Source organism: Plectrocnemia conspersa, unplaced genomic scaffold, assembly GCF_051122295.1.
Source record: "Plectrocnemia conspersa isolate PC_06_02 unplaced genomic scaffold, ASM5112229v1 ptg000008l, whole genome shotgun sequence".
In the NCBI taxonomy this organism is placed as follows: domain Eukaryota; kingdom Metazoa; phylum Arthropoda; class Insecta; order Trichoptera; family Polycentropodidae; genus Plectrocnemia; species Plectrocnemia conspersa.
Window position 1 is genome coordinate 10,339,390 of NW_028277172.1, and position 18,757 is coordinate 10,358,146.

An 18,757-nucleotide genomic window follows, 5' to 3' on the forward strand; every position below is an offset into this window, starting at 1 on the left:
TTTTAATGCTTTAATTTAATATATACATAACACATTACATATAGAAAATATATTATAAATTGGACGCAATTTTAACCTAAACTGAGTATTTCAGCCATTTTTTATTGTCTAAAATAAAAAATCTTATTGTTACAATAATATAATATTATACTTATTATATAATAATATTCATAAAGAAATATACATCACAGCTAACTAAAAAATATTAATTTCATAATAGGAAATGGAATTAAGTTGAATCAATCAATCAATTCAATTATATAAAGTTGAGATTTAAATAAAATTATTCTTTTGTTAGATCGTTATGAGACGTCAACGGTTCAGCCGCTGCTTCTTCATCGTTGAGATTCTTGGGGCTAATGTCGTTCTCTATGGTCGGCATCAATTTAACGCACTCCTTAGCTTCTCTTATATTGTTCATCATGCTTTTATCAATCTCTTTATCTTCTACGCCCTTCTTTTTTTTCAGGCACGACCTAATATTTATCTTCAACGGAGTCCACAAAATTATAAATATTCCAAATACGAATATTGTAAATGATACAATTTTGCCAATCAATGGCACTAATATCATTGTTTTTATGTCACCTGAAAACTTATCGTCCAGAGTGACACATTGTTCGAACCACAATATTGGTACAAACATTTTTGGCACTTTTTTATATAAACTGAAATAAAAATTATATGATTAGTAATATAATTATATGATTTATTTAATATTTTAATTATTTACACTTACTCTATCATAGTACTTGGACTAATGAATATGTTTAATTGAAATCTAGCTGCTACGTCTACCGGTATACCCGATGTCTAAAATATAACGTAAAATAGAAGGGTGTTATGTTACAAACCATATACACATTTTAACTTACCGGTTCTAAACTTAGGAAAAAGCTATGTTTGTCTTTATCAGGACTCAAACCTTCAACTGCATTTAAATAATATGGATCTGCTAAATAAAAGTGAGGGAATGATATAAATGCTGGAGAGCCATATCTACACGTTGAAACATTCAACGTTCCCGATGGTTGACACTCTCCTATGCAAAAACATTTATTTTCCTCTAGAATTGTACCTATGGATTAAATGTAACATCAATATATCAGTTATATAGTCATATATTATATGAATCGCTAAAAGCAAAAAAAAAATATTTATATAAATTAGTCGCAGAGATTTTTAAAACTTTTTTGGGTATAATATAAATTATTTGATGTAGGTAGATTTTTGTAAGACTAACTATTTACGATGGTGAGTCAAGTTAAAACCTTTAAAATTCAAACCACGGCTCTATTCTCCAGTAAATCGGCAGCACTGTTACATATAGTTTGAAGTGTGGCCGATAGATGGCAGTATAAAGTAAACATGCAATACGCTCTAGTATAGTGATGCATGATTGTCAATTCTGCAAATGTGGGAGTGGACTAAAAATTTTCGAAATGCTACCAATTCTGTAATAGAATACTTTTGATCAGATCAGATATAACAACAAGTAACATCAGAGTCTATTGGAGTAGTAATTTAATTTAACTAAACTTTTGAAAATCAGTCACGGATTAGCATTCCACTTCCATGATGTTTTGCAGTTTTTCACTTTGAACCTTAGTAGTTGACTTTCAAATTGAAAGAACGACGAATTAATCGCCAATAAATCCCAATCATTTTCATCTCTTTGGATAACTCAAAGTAGAAAAAGGTTTGAGTCCAATAAAGAGGTGCACAAATGTCACAGTGACTCAGTATATTTTTATTCTATTGGTATCCGTGCATTTTTAAGCACTTAAATATGAGATAAAAGTATGTAAAGTTTATAGTTGATCATATATATGTATATTATTTGAAATATATGCTATTACTTAAACTGTTATGTATTCTTCAAAACTGTAAAGCAAAGCTCTATTGCTTGCATCGAATATTTCATTCCACGCAAAACTCATCTTACGGATTATGTGATAACAGTAAATTGATCACACACAAGCCACGAGTCAGTCGCTCCATTTCTTCTGCACGTTTTATCAGTCTCTTATTAAACTTTTATTAGTGTTTCAAACTATGAGGAAGGGTAAAATATTTCAGCTAAATATACATGTAAGCATTTGCACGGCTAGTAATACGTTCTTAAAATAATTTTAATATTTAATTTAACCTTTTAGCGATTCATATTAAGATTATCATTGCAAAAATATTTACCATTATCTAAAATACTACTTCCTCCCAAATATTTATAAGCTGAAATTCCTTTAACGTCTACTACCTCATCAAAATCAAATGAGATAGTTCTACAAAGATCTGGAGAAAACATTGTAAGTTTATTGTTCATTGATTGCTTAGGAGGATAAAATTCACCCGCTGAACCTTTAACCTGAAAACAATATAAAAATAATTATATAATGATTGGTGATTTTAATTTATTTTTAAAGCCTATTTTATACCTCAGCACATTCTCCTGGAAAGAATTTGGTACGGGAATCGTGATTCCACTGTAAAGCTTGCCCAATCATACTTATATTTGCTTCCCCAGTAGCCATGTTGAAATATCCATCGTTTTCAGTCGAACCATTTCTCTACAAACAAAATAAATATATAAAAAGATTATAAAAAATACTCCTTTTAATTAATTAATATATCAATTACTTGATAAAACCATCCAAATTTATCAACTGGTGGTGCGTTGGTTTCAATGCCAGGCATACTCTTAGCTAAGTCAAGCAGAGGATCATTATATCCATCGAAGAGCAACTCTCCAATAGTTTTTGTAACATATATTTTTTCATGAAACATTGTCAATCCTATCGAGACGCCTTTCTGACGTATGTAACTCCAAAATCTTGAAGTATAAATTGCACTCTAAAATACATATAATATATACATTAATTAATTGTGTTTATGTATACTTTTATAAATATTATTCTTACAGCAGCTACAACGTTTAATGTATTTATTTCATCTTCTAATGTTCCATTGCTTCCATCAGCGTCAAAGTACCACCTTCTCAGTTGCTTGTAGCTAACTGTGGAGTTTTCTGGATTAAACGTAATGTTGACTTTCTGCCTTGTTTCTCTGAATCTATATGGTCCCAATTCTACAAAATTAGGCTTGGTAGATTTGTCGGTGATGTCTTCCGGATTCGTCCAATTGAAGAAGTAAAAATCGAAGAAAAGAGTGACAGGTGTTTCCTTCCACACATCATAACTTCTTGAACCCGGTGTAACTCTTAGCTCCTGTAAAATAATTATATTGTAGTTAATTGCTGTTATTATAAATAAGTCACATGAATATTTAAATCTGCATAAATATGTATATGATATAGTACATACATACATATAGTGTTTTCATATATAATATGTAACATGTATGATTTAGTGCATTTTTAAAGATAAAATTCTTATAAATAAATAAACATGTAGAAAAATTCGAATATTCATCAAATAGTTGATATGATTTATCAAATATTTATCTATAATACCTAAAGGTTAGGTTATCAAATAGTGTCATATTTTTTTTATATTTAACTTTGATTTTTTATTGTTATCTGTAACTTATTTCATTAAAAAATAATGCAATTCTCTTATATTTGTTTTTTAACTCAATTATAATGATGCATAAAAGTGTGACTTTTTTTATTAAACACATTTAATTTAACAGGCATTGCTACTTTTCGCTGCTTGCCCCAAAAGCGTGTTTTTAATAATTTTTATTACATATTTAATTGGAAAAAAATTATTAAATATAGGTGTGTTTATTTTTATATAGAAAAAAGCTCTGATCAAAAAGCGCTAATGTTTTGTATATTTTATAAATAACTGCTATTCTATTTAATAAGAACCTCTATGACAATTTGGCCGCGTAGTGCAAAGTTTTTTGATTTTTTACAATTGCTTTTTACCCATGAGACCCTGTTTCTACGAAGTACTCTCTCGCAAACACTGTATTATATTATGTTAACATTGAGTCAGAATAAAATTTATCAGTTGTTTACTCGGTGATTAATACTCGAAGGACATGGGTTCGAATCTCATTTGTGTTTTAAATTTCTATCGTGTCTGGGTGTTCAGAGTTATTGGTTATTACATAATATTAATTCCTGTCGATCATCACAGGTTAGGTTTTCTTAGATTTTCTTAATCTCGCGGATGGATATTATGACGAATAATTCAAATCGAGTTAGGTTGTATATATTAGATAATAAAAAATCTCTATTAATGCACTACTTCAATTCATATTGTATGTATATATATATAAAAAAATATTAATTTTATATGCAAATAATATATATTATTCATGCAACTGCAATCATTTCATTTTATTGTGTATGCTTTTACAATTAGATATGCAAATGTTATATTAATTGTTAATATATCATTTAAATGTAAATTCTTTTAATAAATTATGTTTTCGCAAAATATAATATAAGTTGAGTGAATTTATTATTTTTTAGATTGGTAAATATTTTCTCAGTGCCGCGTTATCTTAAGATATTGCTTAAAAAACTACTACGTGTTATTGGAAAAACTTCACTTTGCGCATTCCAAAACAAACTGACATGGCTCATTTTTTATTGAATATATGAGCGTTGAAATAAATATGTAATAATATAAATTACACTTCTAAAAATCATAATAAGAAATAGGTTATCATAAATCTTGACCTCAATATAAATGCCGCTTAATTGTATCTACCGTTTATTATAATCAAGTCCCAAGTGGCAGGAAGTCAAAGATACTCCAGGAGCGACACGTAATATTTCAAGTTTATATCCAACGATAGTATATTTTGTGGTCACGCCATATAATCCTTGCTACATTTCATACTCTCTTATGTAACTATATGCACTCCTAAATATCATGTTCGTCTCTGGAGAAAATTATCGGTTATGCGGATAGGACAAATCCAATTATATCAGTATGATATTCGAGCACGGCACAGACCAACCGCTTTGACATTAACGTTAACGAAATGCTACGGATAATGAACGTAGCGCGTGCTACGTCGTAGTCACGTGTTGTGAAAAATTTATGTTTTGGCTTTATTCTTAATAAATGAACTTGACATTGTTGTACAAGTTATTCTGTAAATATAATACTTATTACAAATGTGATTCATTGCTGGTTATGTTTTTACATAATTGATTCTTATAATTAATCTTTATAACGCAATGAAGAGCAATAGTTAAAAGCGTTTAGCTCTATGAGATTTATTTATATTATGAGATAGTATTTTCTCAAAATACTTTCTATTTTATTAAATAATTTACTGTATCGCAAATGCCTTCAAAGTGATTATGATATCAAAACCAGAAAGCAGTAGTTAATTTGGCTTTCGGAAGGAACACTTCGACCATTGAGTTCATAGTATGAAGTTTATCGTATCACAAATGGTTTTGAAAAACATTCTCAGCAAAATTCCTGGATGTCGTTCAGGCATTTGATTAGATGTGGCACATATTACTCGAATTTAAATTTAAAAAACTTCTCCTATCGGTAGATATAGTAAAAAAAACTATAATTGAACGACAAGGGATCGTTTATTTGCATAAACCGCAAAAGTCAACCATAGAATTATTCGTGAAGACCTTCCCTCGAAGATCTTCCTACATCGTCTCCGCCCAGTAGTACTCGTAATATTAGACAAAGACGTAGGTATTCGAACTCACTTTATTTTTGCTGAAGATTACTTAAACAAAAATATAGTACACTCAGATAAAAAACTTTTCCGAATGTGTTTGTGCCAGATATTTGAAAATATGCATACTTTATCGGAAGATCGAAAGTATTTAAATGACCAACAATTTTTCAGCGTTATTCTATTACTCTAACCGGCCGGCGGCTTTATCTTTGCTTTGGTGATCTAAGAACCCGCTCTGATAAAAATAAATTACGCATGGGAATCGATAATCCAAAGAGGTTTTTTTAATATTGTTTCTGTAAATTAGCAACAGCTGTTATTGATAATTGTCTCACGATTATTATTGACAGCCGAAGGGGCATTAAATTTTTTGTTAAACAATTGGAAAATATCGATTCTGAGCTATGCTCGAAATTTCAACGGGCAATTAAAGAGAAATTATATTTTCGAAGAAACTAGTCATTGATGTCATTAATTAAATAGTTTCAAAAACTAGAATCTTTCAAAAAAAGAATGACTTATTTAGTTATTCTTCGAAAGAAAAAATATGTAAATTGTTAATATTTTTCGTCAATTGCCAATAAAAAACTCTCGAACCAAGGTTTTACAGTTTACAGATACGCAATTCCTTGCTCGAGAACATAAAGTGAAGAAAATATGTTACACATACACTTATTTTTGACCATCGTCACGCATTGGGGTAACATGTGTCACGATTGTCTTAATTTAAATTTAAATAAATAAATAATTTTAAACAGCTTCGATGGACTTTATTGTGTTTGCCTTTGCTAACTATCCATTAGAAAATTCCTTGTGAAACTGACAATCTTAAAAACTTCAGTGAAATTTTAATAGTATAATACAAACAAGCTTCTGCTTATGCATATATTGCATCTGCTTATTTGCGACACTGCATAGCACATACAGTTAAAACGATTTGATTTATATAGCAATCAATCTATCATACTAAGTATAGCCTTCACTATCCTGCGCCAGACTCTTAATACAATAATCGTATAAATGTAACTCTGATTACACCGACACTTCTGATATATATTAGAAATGAAAAAATCATATTTAGTAATATTTAATTGCTTCAAAGATTAGAAATATCGTTATTTTTAAGGAACCATTAAGATTGTTTTTTTAGGCTTAAACAAATATGTATATATTTTCGTAGTTTATCTAGTGTAATATTATATAATTTAACCATGGTTCAACTATTCATGAGGTCAATGCTAAAATTATTTGTTTAAGAAGTAAATTATTTACTTTAGCATTTTTATGTTAGAAGGTCGACTACTAAATTTACATTATATTAGTCGACATTAATAATATTCTCTTGAAGTTTATAATCAGCTTACAACGTAACATAACAAATTATTATTGTTAAACTGATATATTGTACATAATACTCATTATACTTGGTGTTATTATTAATATAAAAATTCATCGATATGTGCTAATGAACTTAAATCATATTTTATGTATTATTATTAAATTTGTAAACCTATCAAATTATATTTTAACCGCAATTTAATTAGTTATTGGTACAAATAAATGAAAGTAGGTACATTATAAGATTATATCGATGTCTAAACCACAGCTTTATTATAATATGGATTATTATCATATTATCACTGTTATTAACCACGACAGATAAAACCCTATAAGTATTGATTTCATATAGTCCATCTTCCCACAAGTAAAGCAAGAATATACAAATCATGAACATGAAACCTGTTTTCTTTTGCTAAGATCATGTTTATTTATATTATTAAAATTCTACAGACATAGAGCGACAGTTTTACAAATATTTATGAAATAATTTGTGCAAATTAAAAATAATTGTAATTTTAGATTCTTATGCGTTTTAGTGCACCCGGACCGGTCCCCCGTTTTTTGTATTCACTATAAGTATTTACATACGCATTTAATTAAAGATATTTGCGTCTGTATCAAAGCTCAAGATTTATTTTTCTGTTGATTATCTACTCATAATAAAATATTCTATTTCCCATTTATATCCACTTTTATTTAATACAAAAAAAAGACTTTTGATTCAGAAATTATTAATAAATGTATTTGTTATATAGTAATATTCTGATTATAAAGATACATACACTACTGCTTTTGATAGAGTTAAATTGGCATTAGCCGTAGTGAGTATTTTAAAAGGTGCAAGGTTCGATCAGTAATCTATTTTCATTAAATGACATGCATTTTTCAGTCTCTGTTAAGAATCCACGTCAAAAGCAATAAAATCGTGCCGTTGCAGTAAAACGCTCGATTATATAGTGTTTCTACTGCGATTTACAATTAGTGAAAGTCGAATGAAGTACATCTAAACCAAATTTTGACCAATAGGAGTGCGCAAAAAACAATTATCACTTCTAAGAAGTCAAAAATCCATGTCAAAAGCAATAAAATCGTGTCGGCGCCATCGCAGTGGGAACGCTCATCACCGAGCGTTCCAATGCAGTGACGGCGCCGCCACGATTTTATTGCTTTTGACGTGAATTTTTTACTTCTGAGAAGTGATAATTGTTTTTGCGCCCTTTTATTGACCAAAATTCGGTTTGAATAAACTTTGATCAATGCTTTTATATTAGAAATCCATAGTAATGTCACTAATGATAGCTATCATATAGTGAGATGCGACGCTGCTTATTTTCCTCTGAGAGAAATATTATGGACTTGGACGAAAGTACCTAAAACTATTAAATTTCTCAAGGTTTAAAAAATCATTATTTTTGTATTTTAGTAAGGAATCGCACATCAGCTTTTTTAAATGTTTTAAAACAGTAGATGCTGGTCAATAAATGTTTTACTTAGTTCAACTTAGTTCAACGTCTTGAAAATTTACCTTGCTCAGAATCGAATGAAATATGTCGTCCCAGCAAATAGCCAGCGCTGCTCCTAGTACTGCCAGGATAGCACCAATTCCTGGTATGATGGTCATTCGCCATCGGATCTTCTTTGGCTGCATGTCGGTCTAAAACGTATGTACGATGAATGCGATTATATGCGTGGGCGAGACGCTACAAATCAAATTAAATCGAGCAACTTTTACCGGTAAGGTCGTGAACTTGTGTTCAAATTGAAGTACCAATTGTGATCGTTAACGACGCTCCTTTCAACCTACATGCCGCGCTGATGGATAGCGAGTGATACCAGAAGAAGAAAAAAGATAAAGTAAATCAATACGTGCAATGCTTAAATATTCGCATGGGAAATCATTGGGATGTTAGACACCACTGCTAAAGATTTTAGACGCTATTAAACCAATCGATATTAATAAAAATATTATATAACAATCCAAAGATAAGATTGAAATCTGCACGTGTCATACTTTTATAGTTATTTAACTTGTTATATTAAAACACTATTATTAATATTATTTTGATAGATCACTAATAGTGTACATACATACATTTAACAAAAAAAATAAGTTCAAAGTTACAAGGCAAGATTAAAACATGTGACTATGATATCCATTTCATATTCTTATATAAGCTGTTTGTATTGATCGCAATCGTTTATTTTGCGTCATACTTTAACAATAAAAAAATATAATAAGCAAGTCAAAAACATTGCAGGAATGAGTTTTTGTGATTTATAGATTTTTATGTAATACATGAATATATCCATTGAAAGTTAATGCTTTCAATTATATAAGCATTCATTTAAACATATTTTTTAACGAGGTGTGTCGGATTTTTTCTGATATAATACTATTAGATGAACCTACACGTAACTACTTTATTTTATCTGATATGCTTTAATTACATAATGCTTGATTATATAGTTACGTATTCAACATATTTGCCTCATAACTTTATCAAACATATTTGATTTATAGATAATAAAAAAATATTAAAACTGTGTCGTATATATTTACTTATACGTAATATATTAATATAAAATTAACATAAATCAATTTTAATAATAAATAATTTCAATAGAAATATTTAATCACCTGATACAGTGATTAATTTTTAATTATTTTGAAATTATACAGTTATTAGTTGTTTTCTAGCACGTGTAGCTTTTTTTACCGATGATATGGTTAAATGATTAAATAGTGTGTAAATTTTGCAGAAGCTTATTATATATTATATTGTAGTTGACCTTTGACGGCAGCGTGAAATTTTTTAGAAATATCACTTCTTGATATATAACAATTAAAAAATATACGTAACTGTAATCCTCTTAATCGCTAATTTAAAAGTTTATATAATATGTATTGTTTTTGATTAGGTTCTTACCAATTAACCATCAGCTTTCGTAGTGAAAATATTTATAAAAATTTAATGCTAAACATTTGTGTAAAAAATGCGATATTATTGTGTATTAGTCAATTAGGTTATAGACAAGACAAATTTTACAGTCTGTTGGTTAAAACCAATCATCAGTTTGAAGATTTTTTTGAACTTCAGCTGTTACAAGTGCTTGTGTTTACAGTCGCTCGCCATCAACCGTGCATGCGGTTGACGTTTTGAATCTGTCTATTTCTCCGGCCTTTCGGCCTTCATGTCTCGCAGTGGGAGCTGCCGGCTTTCTATACCAATAGCCGAGCAGATGTGAAATCTCTATCTTATTTTACCTAAAGGCCATACAAACGTAGGCAGGAAAATTCAAGAGAGATTTGCGAATTTATCGATGTAAGTCCCAATAGAACAGCTGATGCTCTTATCGATGATATTCATAATACCTTGTTGAAATTTGGATGTACAGACAAATTAATTGCTTATACTTATGACGGAGCGGCTGTAATATCTAGGTACCACAAAATAGTACAAAAAAATCGAAATATTTGTCCTAACTCCATATTTGTATACTGCTATGCTCACAGATTGAATTTTGTTTTATCTCAATCTGGTAAGGATGTAATAGGTTGCAAGCGTTTTTTCAAATATATATTATCAGTTTCATAATTTTTTTATAGGCCTTCAAGAAGTTATATTTTAATAAAAACCTGCGGCTGCTCCTACACGATAGAATTATAATAGTAGAATTTTGAAGATGGTTTGTGAATTCAGAAGAGAATTAATAATAATATTTGACCAAATAATCCAAGATGAAGATCAATGAGATTCTAAAATTGTGTTTAATGCAGAAGCTATCAACAAGATATAGAATTTAATTTCTATATCAATCTACAATATTTGATATTTTATTTGATATTTTGCAAAAACTTCTGACATATCTTATGTTATTAAATGCTTTGGGGTGCTTCTTATATTCCTAAGTGGAAGGTATTCTCTCCGGTAAAAAAGAACTTGAGCTCAAATTTGGACTGCAATTATATAGATGTTTTTGCAGTATCGTCACATTAAAACAATAATTTACAAAGTTCTATTGAAAATTTTGAATTCTACTTAGTTACGGAATTAAGTATAAATTTTTAGCAGATAAATCTAAATTTTTTTATAGCAATTTATAAACGGAATTTTACATTTAAATTCCATATTTATAATCTATAGCAAGGGCTTCTAATTTTTTTAATATCCTGCAACCTTAGAATATGTTTAATTTATCTGCATGACCTCTACAAATATAATATCACATTTGGAGATAAAAGAGTAAAAACAATATTTTTGGAATTACTAATTGCACCACATTAGATAAACAATGAACATTACAAATATAAAACTTTATCCCATTGCATAAAATATAAGAATAATAAAAAATGTAAATATTAAAATTTCATTAATCAAATAAAATATTATTGAGCAAGAAATAAAATCCACTATATGGTGTTGATGTACACTAAATATTTTAGTTTTATATTTTACAGGAAAGCAAAACATCTGTAATATAGGTACACAGTTACGTATTGATTTTATGTCATTCCAAGAGTTCTTAAAATAAAGCACTGTAAATACAACAGGAAAACGATAACAGGAATTCATTAAAAATGTGTGTTTTATCCTTGCTTGCTAAATATTATAGAAAATAGTTCGTGTAAAATGTTATGAGTACTTGTCAATCGTCTTGACGTACTATTATCGTATCAATAGTTTCTTTACTGCGCGATAACAGTCATTCATAATATGATATAATATATAAGAGAGATTGATAAGGAAGTTAAATCAACTATTGATTGTAATGCCGAATTCGTATGAATTCTATTAGTGTCAATTTGGCAATTTATAAAGTGAATAATTTACATTGCTTGCTTTGAGTTTTAGTCAAGGCCTCACGAAAACCATTGCATTCAAAAGTATTCAATGCACGTATGCAGTTAAGTATAGATAATCTTTTTTTAATATAAAATAACTGACAATTTCAATCTGTTGAAAAATTACTTCTGAACTTGTTCGTGTTAATAAATATGTACACAAAATGTTTCAACGCGACTCTAGGGATTCATACCCAAGCGAATTGCAAGAATTAGGTAATAAATTTGAAATTAAATATTATATTAAGCGTCTAATTCACAGTCACATTAACTTAGATCAAAATCAGTATCTCTTTTTTATATGAATCTTTGATAATCTAAGATGTTATACTTGAACAACAATAAACATGATTGTCACTGAATTTACAATCAATAAAAGCACCCAATTCTCTCATTCAAAAAAGTTAAATTTTTGCGCAATTGTTTTCCTGTGCGTTAACGATTAATACAATTTTATTTTAAGCCATGATTTTTGAGTTGAATAAATATTAATTAAAAACGACAAAAGAAAATTATTTTTATATAGAAAAAAATATAAATAAATAAAAGAATGATATATGTATGTATATTTTAAAATCAATATTTTTTAAATAATCATACGTTTTTTTTAACATTTTTTAAAAGTGTTTTAGACCCCTGTTGTAGTACACATGCTTAGAAGAGTCGGAGATGAATATAAAATATTGTCACTATTCGTGTTGCATGGCAGCACGAATAGTGACATTTATATTTTAATGTTGGAATCCACTTAAATGGATTCCTACTGAAAAATATTTCCAAGCACTGACCACACTACCATCCGATTCCATCATGAAAACGCTCCATGCCATACTTCGCTAAAAAACAGAGGTTGGTTTACGCCAAAGGGTTTGACGCTTTTAGCATTGCCTACACCCTACAGGGTCACCCGACCAAAATCCTATAGAGCATTTATGAGAAAAATTAAGAGGAATGGTTGACCAACATGGAAATCCAAAATTGAGCTGCGAAAAAAATTTCAGATGGAATGGAGAAAACTATCTGTCCACTTGCAAGCCATGTTGACAGTATGCTAAAAAGGGTTGCAGCTGTAATTAAAGCTAAGGGTGGGCCTACTAAATATTTTATATAAAAAAAAAAAATTATATTTTTTCGATTTTTAAAGATAAAGCATATTTTTTGGGGTGCCCCATTATTATGACTAAGGTTGTATATTATTGCTTAGAATTGTAAATTCCAATCATATACACTCAAAGGAATTGCCTCAAAATGAATTCTGAATAACCGTTACCATTGACGATCTTTGATACTGTGTAACATTTATCATATTTATATTATATCAACTTGATTTCGCAACATAATTCACTATGTGATCATAAGTTTTATAGATGATAAATAACATATCCCTGAGACAGGGATGAACACAATTAACTCTATTTCACCAAACCAGAGAAGACATTTAATGGTTATTATGCACAGCTTTAATTATCTAAATTTTCAATCAAGTATGTTAGTATTGATAATTAATTCGTGGTATTATTAATAATTTATATAATTAAGTATGAATATGATAATTAATGATGCTGAATATAGAAAGACCCATTCCATTTACTTTATCTAATTTTCATCCAAACGATTTTTAACAAAAAATAATTATAAACAATTCTTCTCAAATATATCTTTTTTTAAAGAATATCAGGAATTATTTAATCCTTGCTTTTACTATATTATCTAATTAAGAATTATTAGTGTGAGTTTCAATATTACTACATTACGATATTAATAATACAATTAAAAATCGTAATATTTATTAATAAACATATATTTTTAATTTCATACGTCCTAGAAATATATCATAAGGTCAAAAGTCTAGCCGAAAATAATATGTAAAGTTTTACGAATTGATACATATTTCATCATACTCGAATATGAGACAACCGAATGAGGCTAATGCTACTTAAAAAATTTGATCATTGAATTTTAAAGGTTTCATAGATTATGCACGTAAAACATGATGAAATCTAAAGTTGTATATGAAAATGAGTTTTGTTTCAGATAGTGGTGCAATCTAATGTTTATATTTATATATTATAGATAGTTTAATACTATAATATAACATTTATATTATATTAAAAGTATAGACGATGATGTCATCGCGTTGTTTATTTATTAATTTGATTATCAACGATTACGATATTATTGGAAATATAATGTGTAACAACGGTGTAACAACGTATGTCTACATATATACAAATCTATATATGTACATACACATACGTATATGGAATATAACGGTTTATAAGGACGTTGTAACTGAATTTTTTTGGGGGTTATAATAACATGAACTACCGTAGTTTTAATCTCAACTATGTTTGTCAGACAGACTGATCTTTCTGACAAACATAGATACATGCAAATGCAGAAAAAAATCTTAGAAAAAAAGTAAACAAGAATTATATACAGTGGCGTAGCTAGGGTATGTGCCGCCCGGGGCAATCCTTAAAATTGCCGCACCCCATACATTTTTTTCAGGGTCATAAAATCAGCATTTCTTAAAACAATAAATTGATTATTGTTAAGCTCTCGCTATTCATTTATTTACATAAATTTTCAGGGTGAAGAACCACACTAGAAGATTCCATCGCGAATATGCCGCCTCCAAGCAAGTGCCGCCCGGGGCGGCCCGCCCCCTCCGTCCCCCCATAGCTACGCCACTGATTATATATTATAGATTTCGGTGTATAAAAGTGTGTAAAAAGAGTTTTCATTTTTTATGTCTATTATATAACATTTTTTACTTCTTTAGATTTTTCTCGGAAATTTTGTTTTAAAATGGCGCCTATGCAAAAATCGTAGAAAAAATGTAAATACAATAGATCAAAAATGTTTTATGATCAGTCTTAAAATGAAATAATTATTTATATAAAAATCTTTTTTTTACAGAAGTTGACCGAATTCTTGCGATTTTTTTTTCTTATTTAATTTGTAATTTTATCATTTAAATATTATAATATTTAACAAGATCAACAATTTAATTTTATTATTTGTTTATTAAACTATAAAATATATTTTAATTGGAATATTTGTGATGATGATAACACTATTTAAATCAACATACAATTATTTACAATATTTTCTTATCTGAAAATATTGTAATGGTTAACAGGTTGACGCTATGTATCGCTTCATATTACATATTGATATGTTAGGGGTAAATGAAAATATGAAATATGTTTTAAAGGTAACATGTTAACAGATATTATTTTACATACATTTTAATTGCAATCATAGTATAATATTTCCTAACAATTAAAACGAAGTGTATATATTGTGTTTTACATTCACGAAGCGAATCAGTGTCTATCATAAATAAAGATGTCGGAAGAAAAAGCGAAGAAGTAATTCGAATTTTAATACATAAGTATAAGCTTTTCAGATAACGTATGTTATCAAAATGTTACTTGAAACAAGTGTCATTTTTTTGTATTGATATATTAACTATAATATATAACAGTTCATTTCTTTAAAAAATAACTAATTTCGATTATATAAAATATTATATTATACATAACACGGAAACAAATTGAAAATGTATATATACACAGCAAACTCACCTAAGGTTAAAGTTGAACTAGATATCTATATTAATGGCTGTTATGAGTTTTAGCTCTTCAGCGTAACTTTTACGTAAAACGAACAGTAGAATTCAATTAAAACGTTTCAATTTCAAACAGTATAATATAATTATAATATTTTTTGTTTGTTGTTTTATTTATGTATACTAGTTCACTATATTTTATTAATAGTTTATTTGCTTCAATTGTTTAATTATTGAATCATTTTATTTCACAATTTGCTACATATATTTTGAAACTATGGAGCTTTCGCGGTATTCGTAGACATTGCGCGTATCGAGTCTAGCTACGACTGTAAACTTACTTGTGGCGTTTATCAGGGTACACTCCACGTCGAAACAATCCGTTCACTACATTAATACTACACTGTAAAAAACGACGCACTACCAATCAATCGCGCGAATGTAAAAAATAATATGAAATTAACGAATCAATTAATTTATCACAAGCAATTATAAGTCATTTATTTAAAATATAATTATAACATTATAACACGTCCAGTATGATAGGCAACATTATATTAACTAATTAATACTGTGACACTCAATACTAATCTACATAACACGTTATGTCGAAACTTATATGGAAATATTTTCGAATGGAAATATCATCTGCTTAGACTTAATAAATAAAAAAAAATAGAACGCGTAGTGGTATGATTAGTATTACTGTTTACATATTTTTGATTATGTCACTGAAATATAAATAGTTTTTCAGAATGCTGAAATTCAATTTTAATATAATTTCAACAAAATATTCTTATTAGGCGATAACTTTTAATAAGATATACAAATACTGAACTTATGAGTCATAATTTCAGTATTTGTATAAGTTATGACTATGAAATAGCCAGAACTATGTATCAAAGTTGAATATCAGACTAAAATTTTAAGACAAGATTATTAACGTTTTAATACTAATATTAGTACCTACCTTGTAAATGTAAACAACCAGCTAAATAATATATCTGAGTATAGTTATAATTGAGGCTGTGTGGTTTATTAATTTTCGAATTATAAATTTATTAAATCGATCGTTGCAGATGCTGTGACTGGTTAAACTGACGCAAATTATAACTTTTATACTGTCATCCTGATGTGAAGAAATCAAAAAATCCGCCTATCCTTTTCTTACATCGTCTAAAGAGCCAATTATGATTGACGGCAATAGCAAAATTCCGTTCATATCTATATATAAAAGTGCGTGAGTAATATATATTTTTCTATTTAATGTACGATTTTATCTTGCATTGCGGACTATAATTCAATGTATTATAGTTTAATTTCCTTAGTAAAAATATTTCTAATCAAATTACAAAAATAACAAGTTTCACTTTTATGGTATGTGTATTTTTTTACATTAATATTTTATAAATTATTTCTAGAGTAAAGGACCAAATCGAGAGTTCTCATTTTCATAAATTTTTATTTTGCATTTCTTAATACCACTGCACAAGAAAGGGTTGTGCTCAAAAATATATATGCTTTCTTGGAAGCTATAGAGGTCGGAAGTATTTTAACCCTTTCACCGCGGATGACTACTATAGAAGTCATCAAGCAAATCGCCAGTACTCATTGAGCACCTAAAGGTGCCATAAACATTTGAGCTTAATAATATGGTTATTTAGTATAACTTAAGGCTGTAAATCCCTTGAATTTATTAAACCATAATATTTTGCATAATATGGCATGAATATGTGATCTCCCTGTATTAAAAAATTCAAAATGGTGCGAAAAAAATATCAGCCGCGGTGAAAGGGTTAGTGGCAAAAAATTACGATCTTCTCAATTATTCTAATCGGCCCAATTTTTGCTTTAGTCATCTAAGAACTACATTAATACACAAAAATTAAAGAAAAAACAAACGGCATTAGAAAAATTATAAAATACATATAATTTAAATACTGTCCCGTACGAGATAACTTTTTACAAAATAATGTATTTATATTCTGAAAAAACTCAAATGAACCTAATTTAGACGTGAATACTAAATGAAACACAAGAATGGCGATGCTGGACTGCTTTTTACAAATTAGCAAGTAAGTAAAAAATGCACTAATACGTTTTAGTGATCTGTGAAACAAAGAGTATTTAATTAATGCTGAAGGGGTATTAAAGACTTAACAGCTAATTAGGATCACTGTAGAGTAATGTATTACATATTTATTTATTTATCAAAATTTCTCGAGAATTCTCGAAAAAATCGTTTAGTGGAATTGAAAATTCTCATTTTTTGAGAAATGAGAAAACATAATGCTTAGTCACACTGCACCGCACGCATACGAGCAACCAGAAAATTCCATGAAGCGGTTGCATCATCTTATGAATTGACACAACTATGTTGTAGGATACAGGTGGAAGTATATATTTAAAAAATATATACTTCCACCTGTATATGATTTATATATTATGTTAAAAAAATGAGAATTAACTTTGATTTGTATAAATAATCGTGTGATAATAAATATCCATCTAGGCAACGTACATACTCGGAAAATATTTGACCTATAATTCTTGTTCTTGGTCGGAAAAATCATCTTAAATTTAATAACTAACTATTGCATATTAATAAATGTAAAGCATTACTTTATTTTCACTGGCGAAGCGGTCGATTCTTTAGATGCAATGCTTCTTCAATGTGGTCAATTGAATCATTATTGACTTGAATAGTCTAATCAATTCAACACTTATTGAATAAATCCCAAGAATTTAGTCCCATCATTATCTAATTATTAACAGATTGCTGCTTTTTTCCCACGCTATACCTAAATATTGATATTATAATAAACCAATGGCATATTCTTCAAAAGCATTTAAAAACACAATTTGCTTTGCTCTAAATTGTAATAATATCATGTCTTAAAACATTATTTATGTATTGCTTTTACTTATTGCAGTCACTAATATGATGCACTTATGTCCATTATATTATATATTTAATACTTAAAAGTAAAAATAAGGTGGAACTCCAAAAAATTGCGTTTATAATTTAAAATAACGGATATTATACACCATTTAAAACGTTTTACCATTTTTTACGCCTTCGTAAAATGCTGCGAACGTTGAGAATGAACGAGTAATTTCTAGCTTAATTTTACAACCTAAAAGAATTTGAGAAATGATGCTCTCGTATGAACAAACAAACGAAACAGTTAGTCTGTGTAATATTTGTGTTAAATCATGAAAAGTTTTCATATTCATGAAGAGATTGGATCGATGGTTTTTTTTTATTAAAACTGATTTTATTTTCGGTCCAGCAAAATTTTTTTTTCACTTTCACTATTTCTTTTAAACTACTAAATTTGGTTACTTTTGGCGCAACGATGATGTTA

The 18,757-nt window shown here is 28.5% G+C and overlaps 1 protein-coding gene across 4 annotated transcripts; it reads right to left on the bottom strand.

Annotated features, from left to right (window-relative positions):
• LOC148232936 (protein peste-like) lies at window positions 1-15,849 on the bottom strand. 4 transcript variants are annotated; one of them, XM_088190898.1, is made up of 10 exons: window positions 15,731-15,849; window positions 8,702-8,781; window positions 8,495-8,623; window positions 2,919-3,224; window positions 2,638-2,850; window positions 2,436-2,567; window positions 2,194-2,365; window positions 876-1,078; window positions 740-813; window positions 1-668 (listed from the first exon to the last, which is right to left on the bottom strand). In XM_088190898.1, exons 3-10 carry the CDS (start codon window positions 8,615-8,617, stop codon window positions 284-286), a joined length of 1,608 nt encoding a protein of 535 aa, XP_088047024.1. In that variant the 5' UTR covers window positions 8,618-8,623; window positions 8,702-8,781; window positions 15,731-15,849; the 3' UTR covers window positions 1-283. The 4 variants fall into 4 exon arrangements, with proteins under 4 accessions (XP_088047024.1, XP_088047023.1, XP_088047025.1 ...); XM_088190897.1 differs by having other exon boundaries at window positions 15,406-15,756; XM_088190899.1 differs by lacking the exons at window positions 8,702-8,781; window positions 15,731-15,849 and adding an exon at window positions 15,406-15,722.
• Between the last annotated feature and the right edge of the window lie 2,908 nt (window positions 15,850-18,757).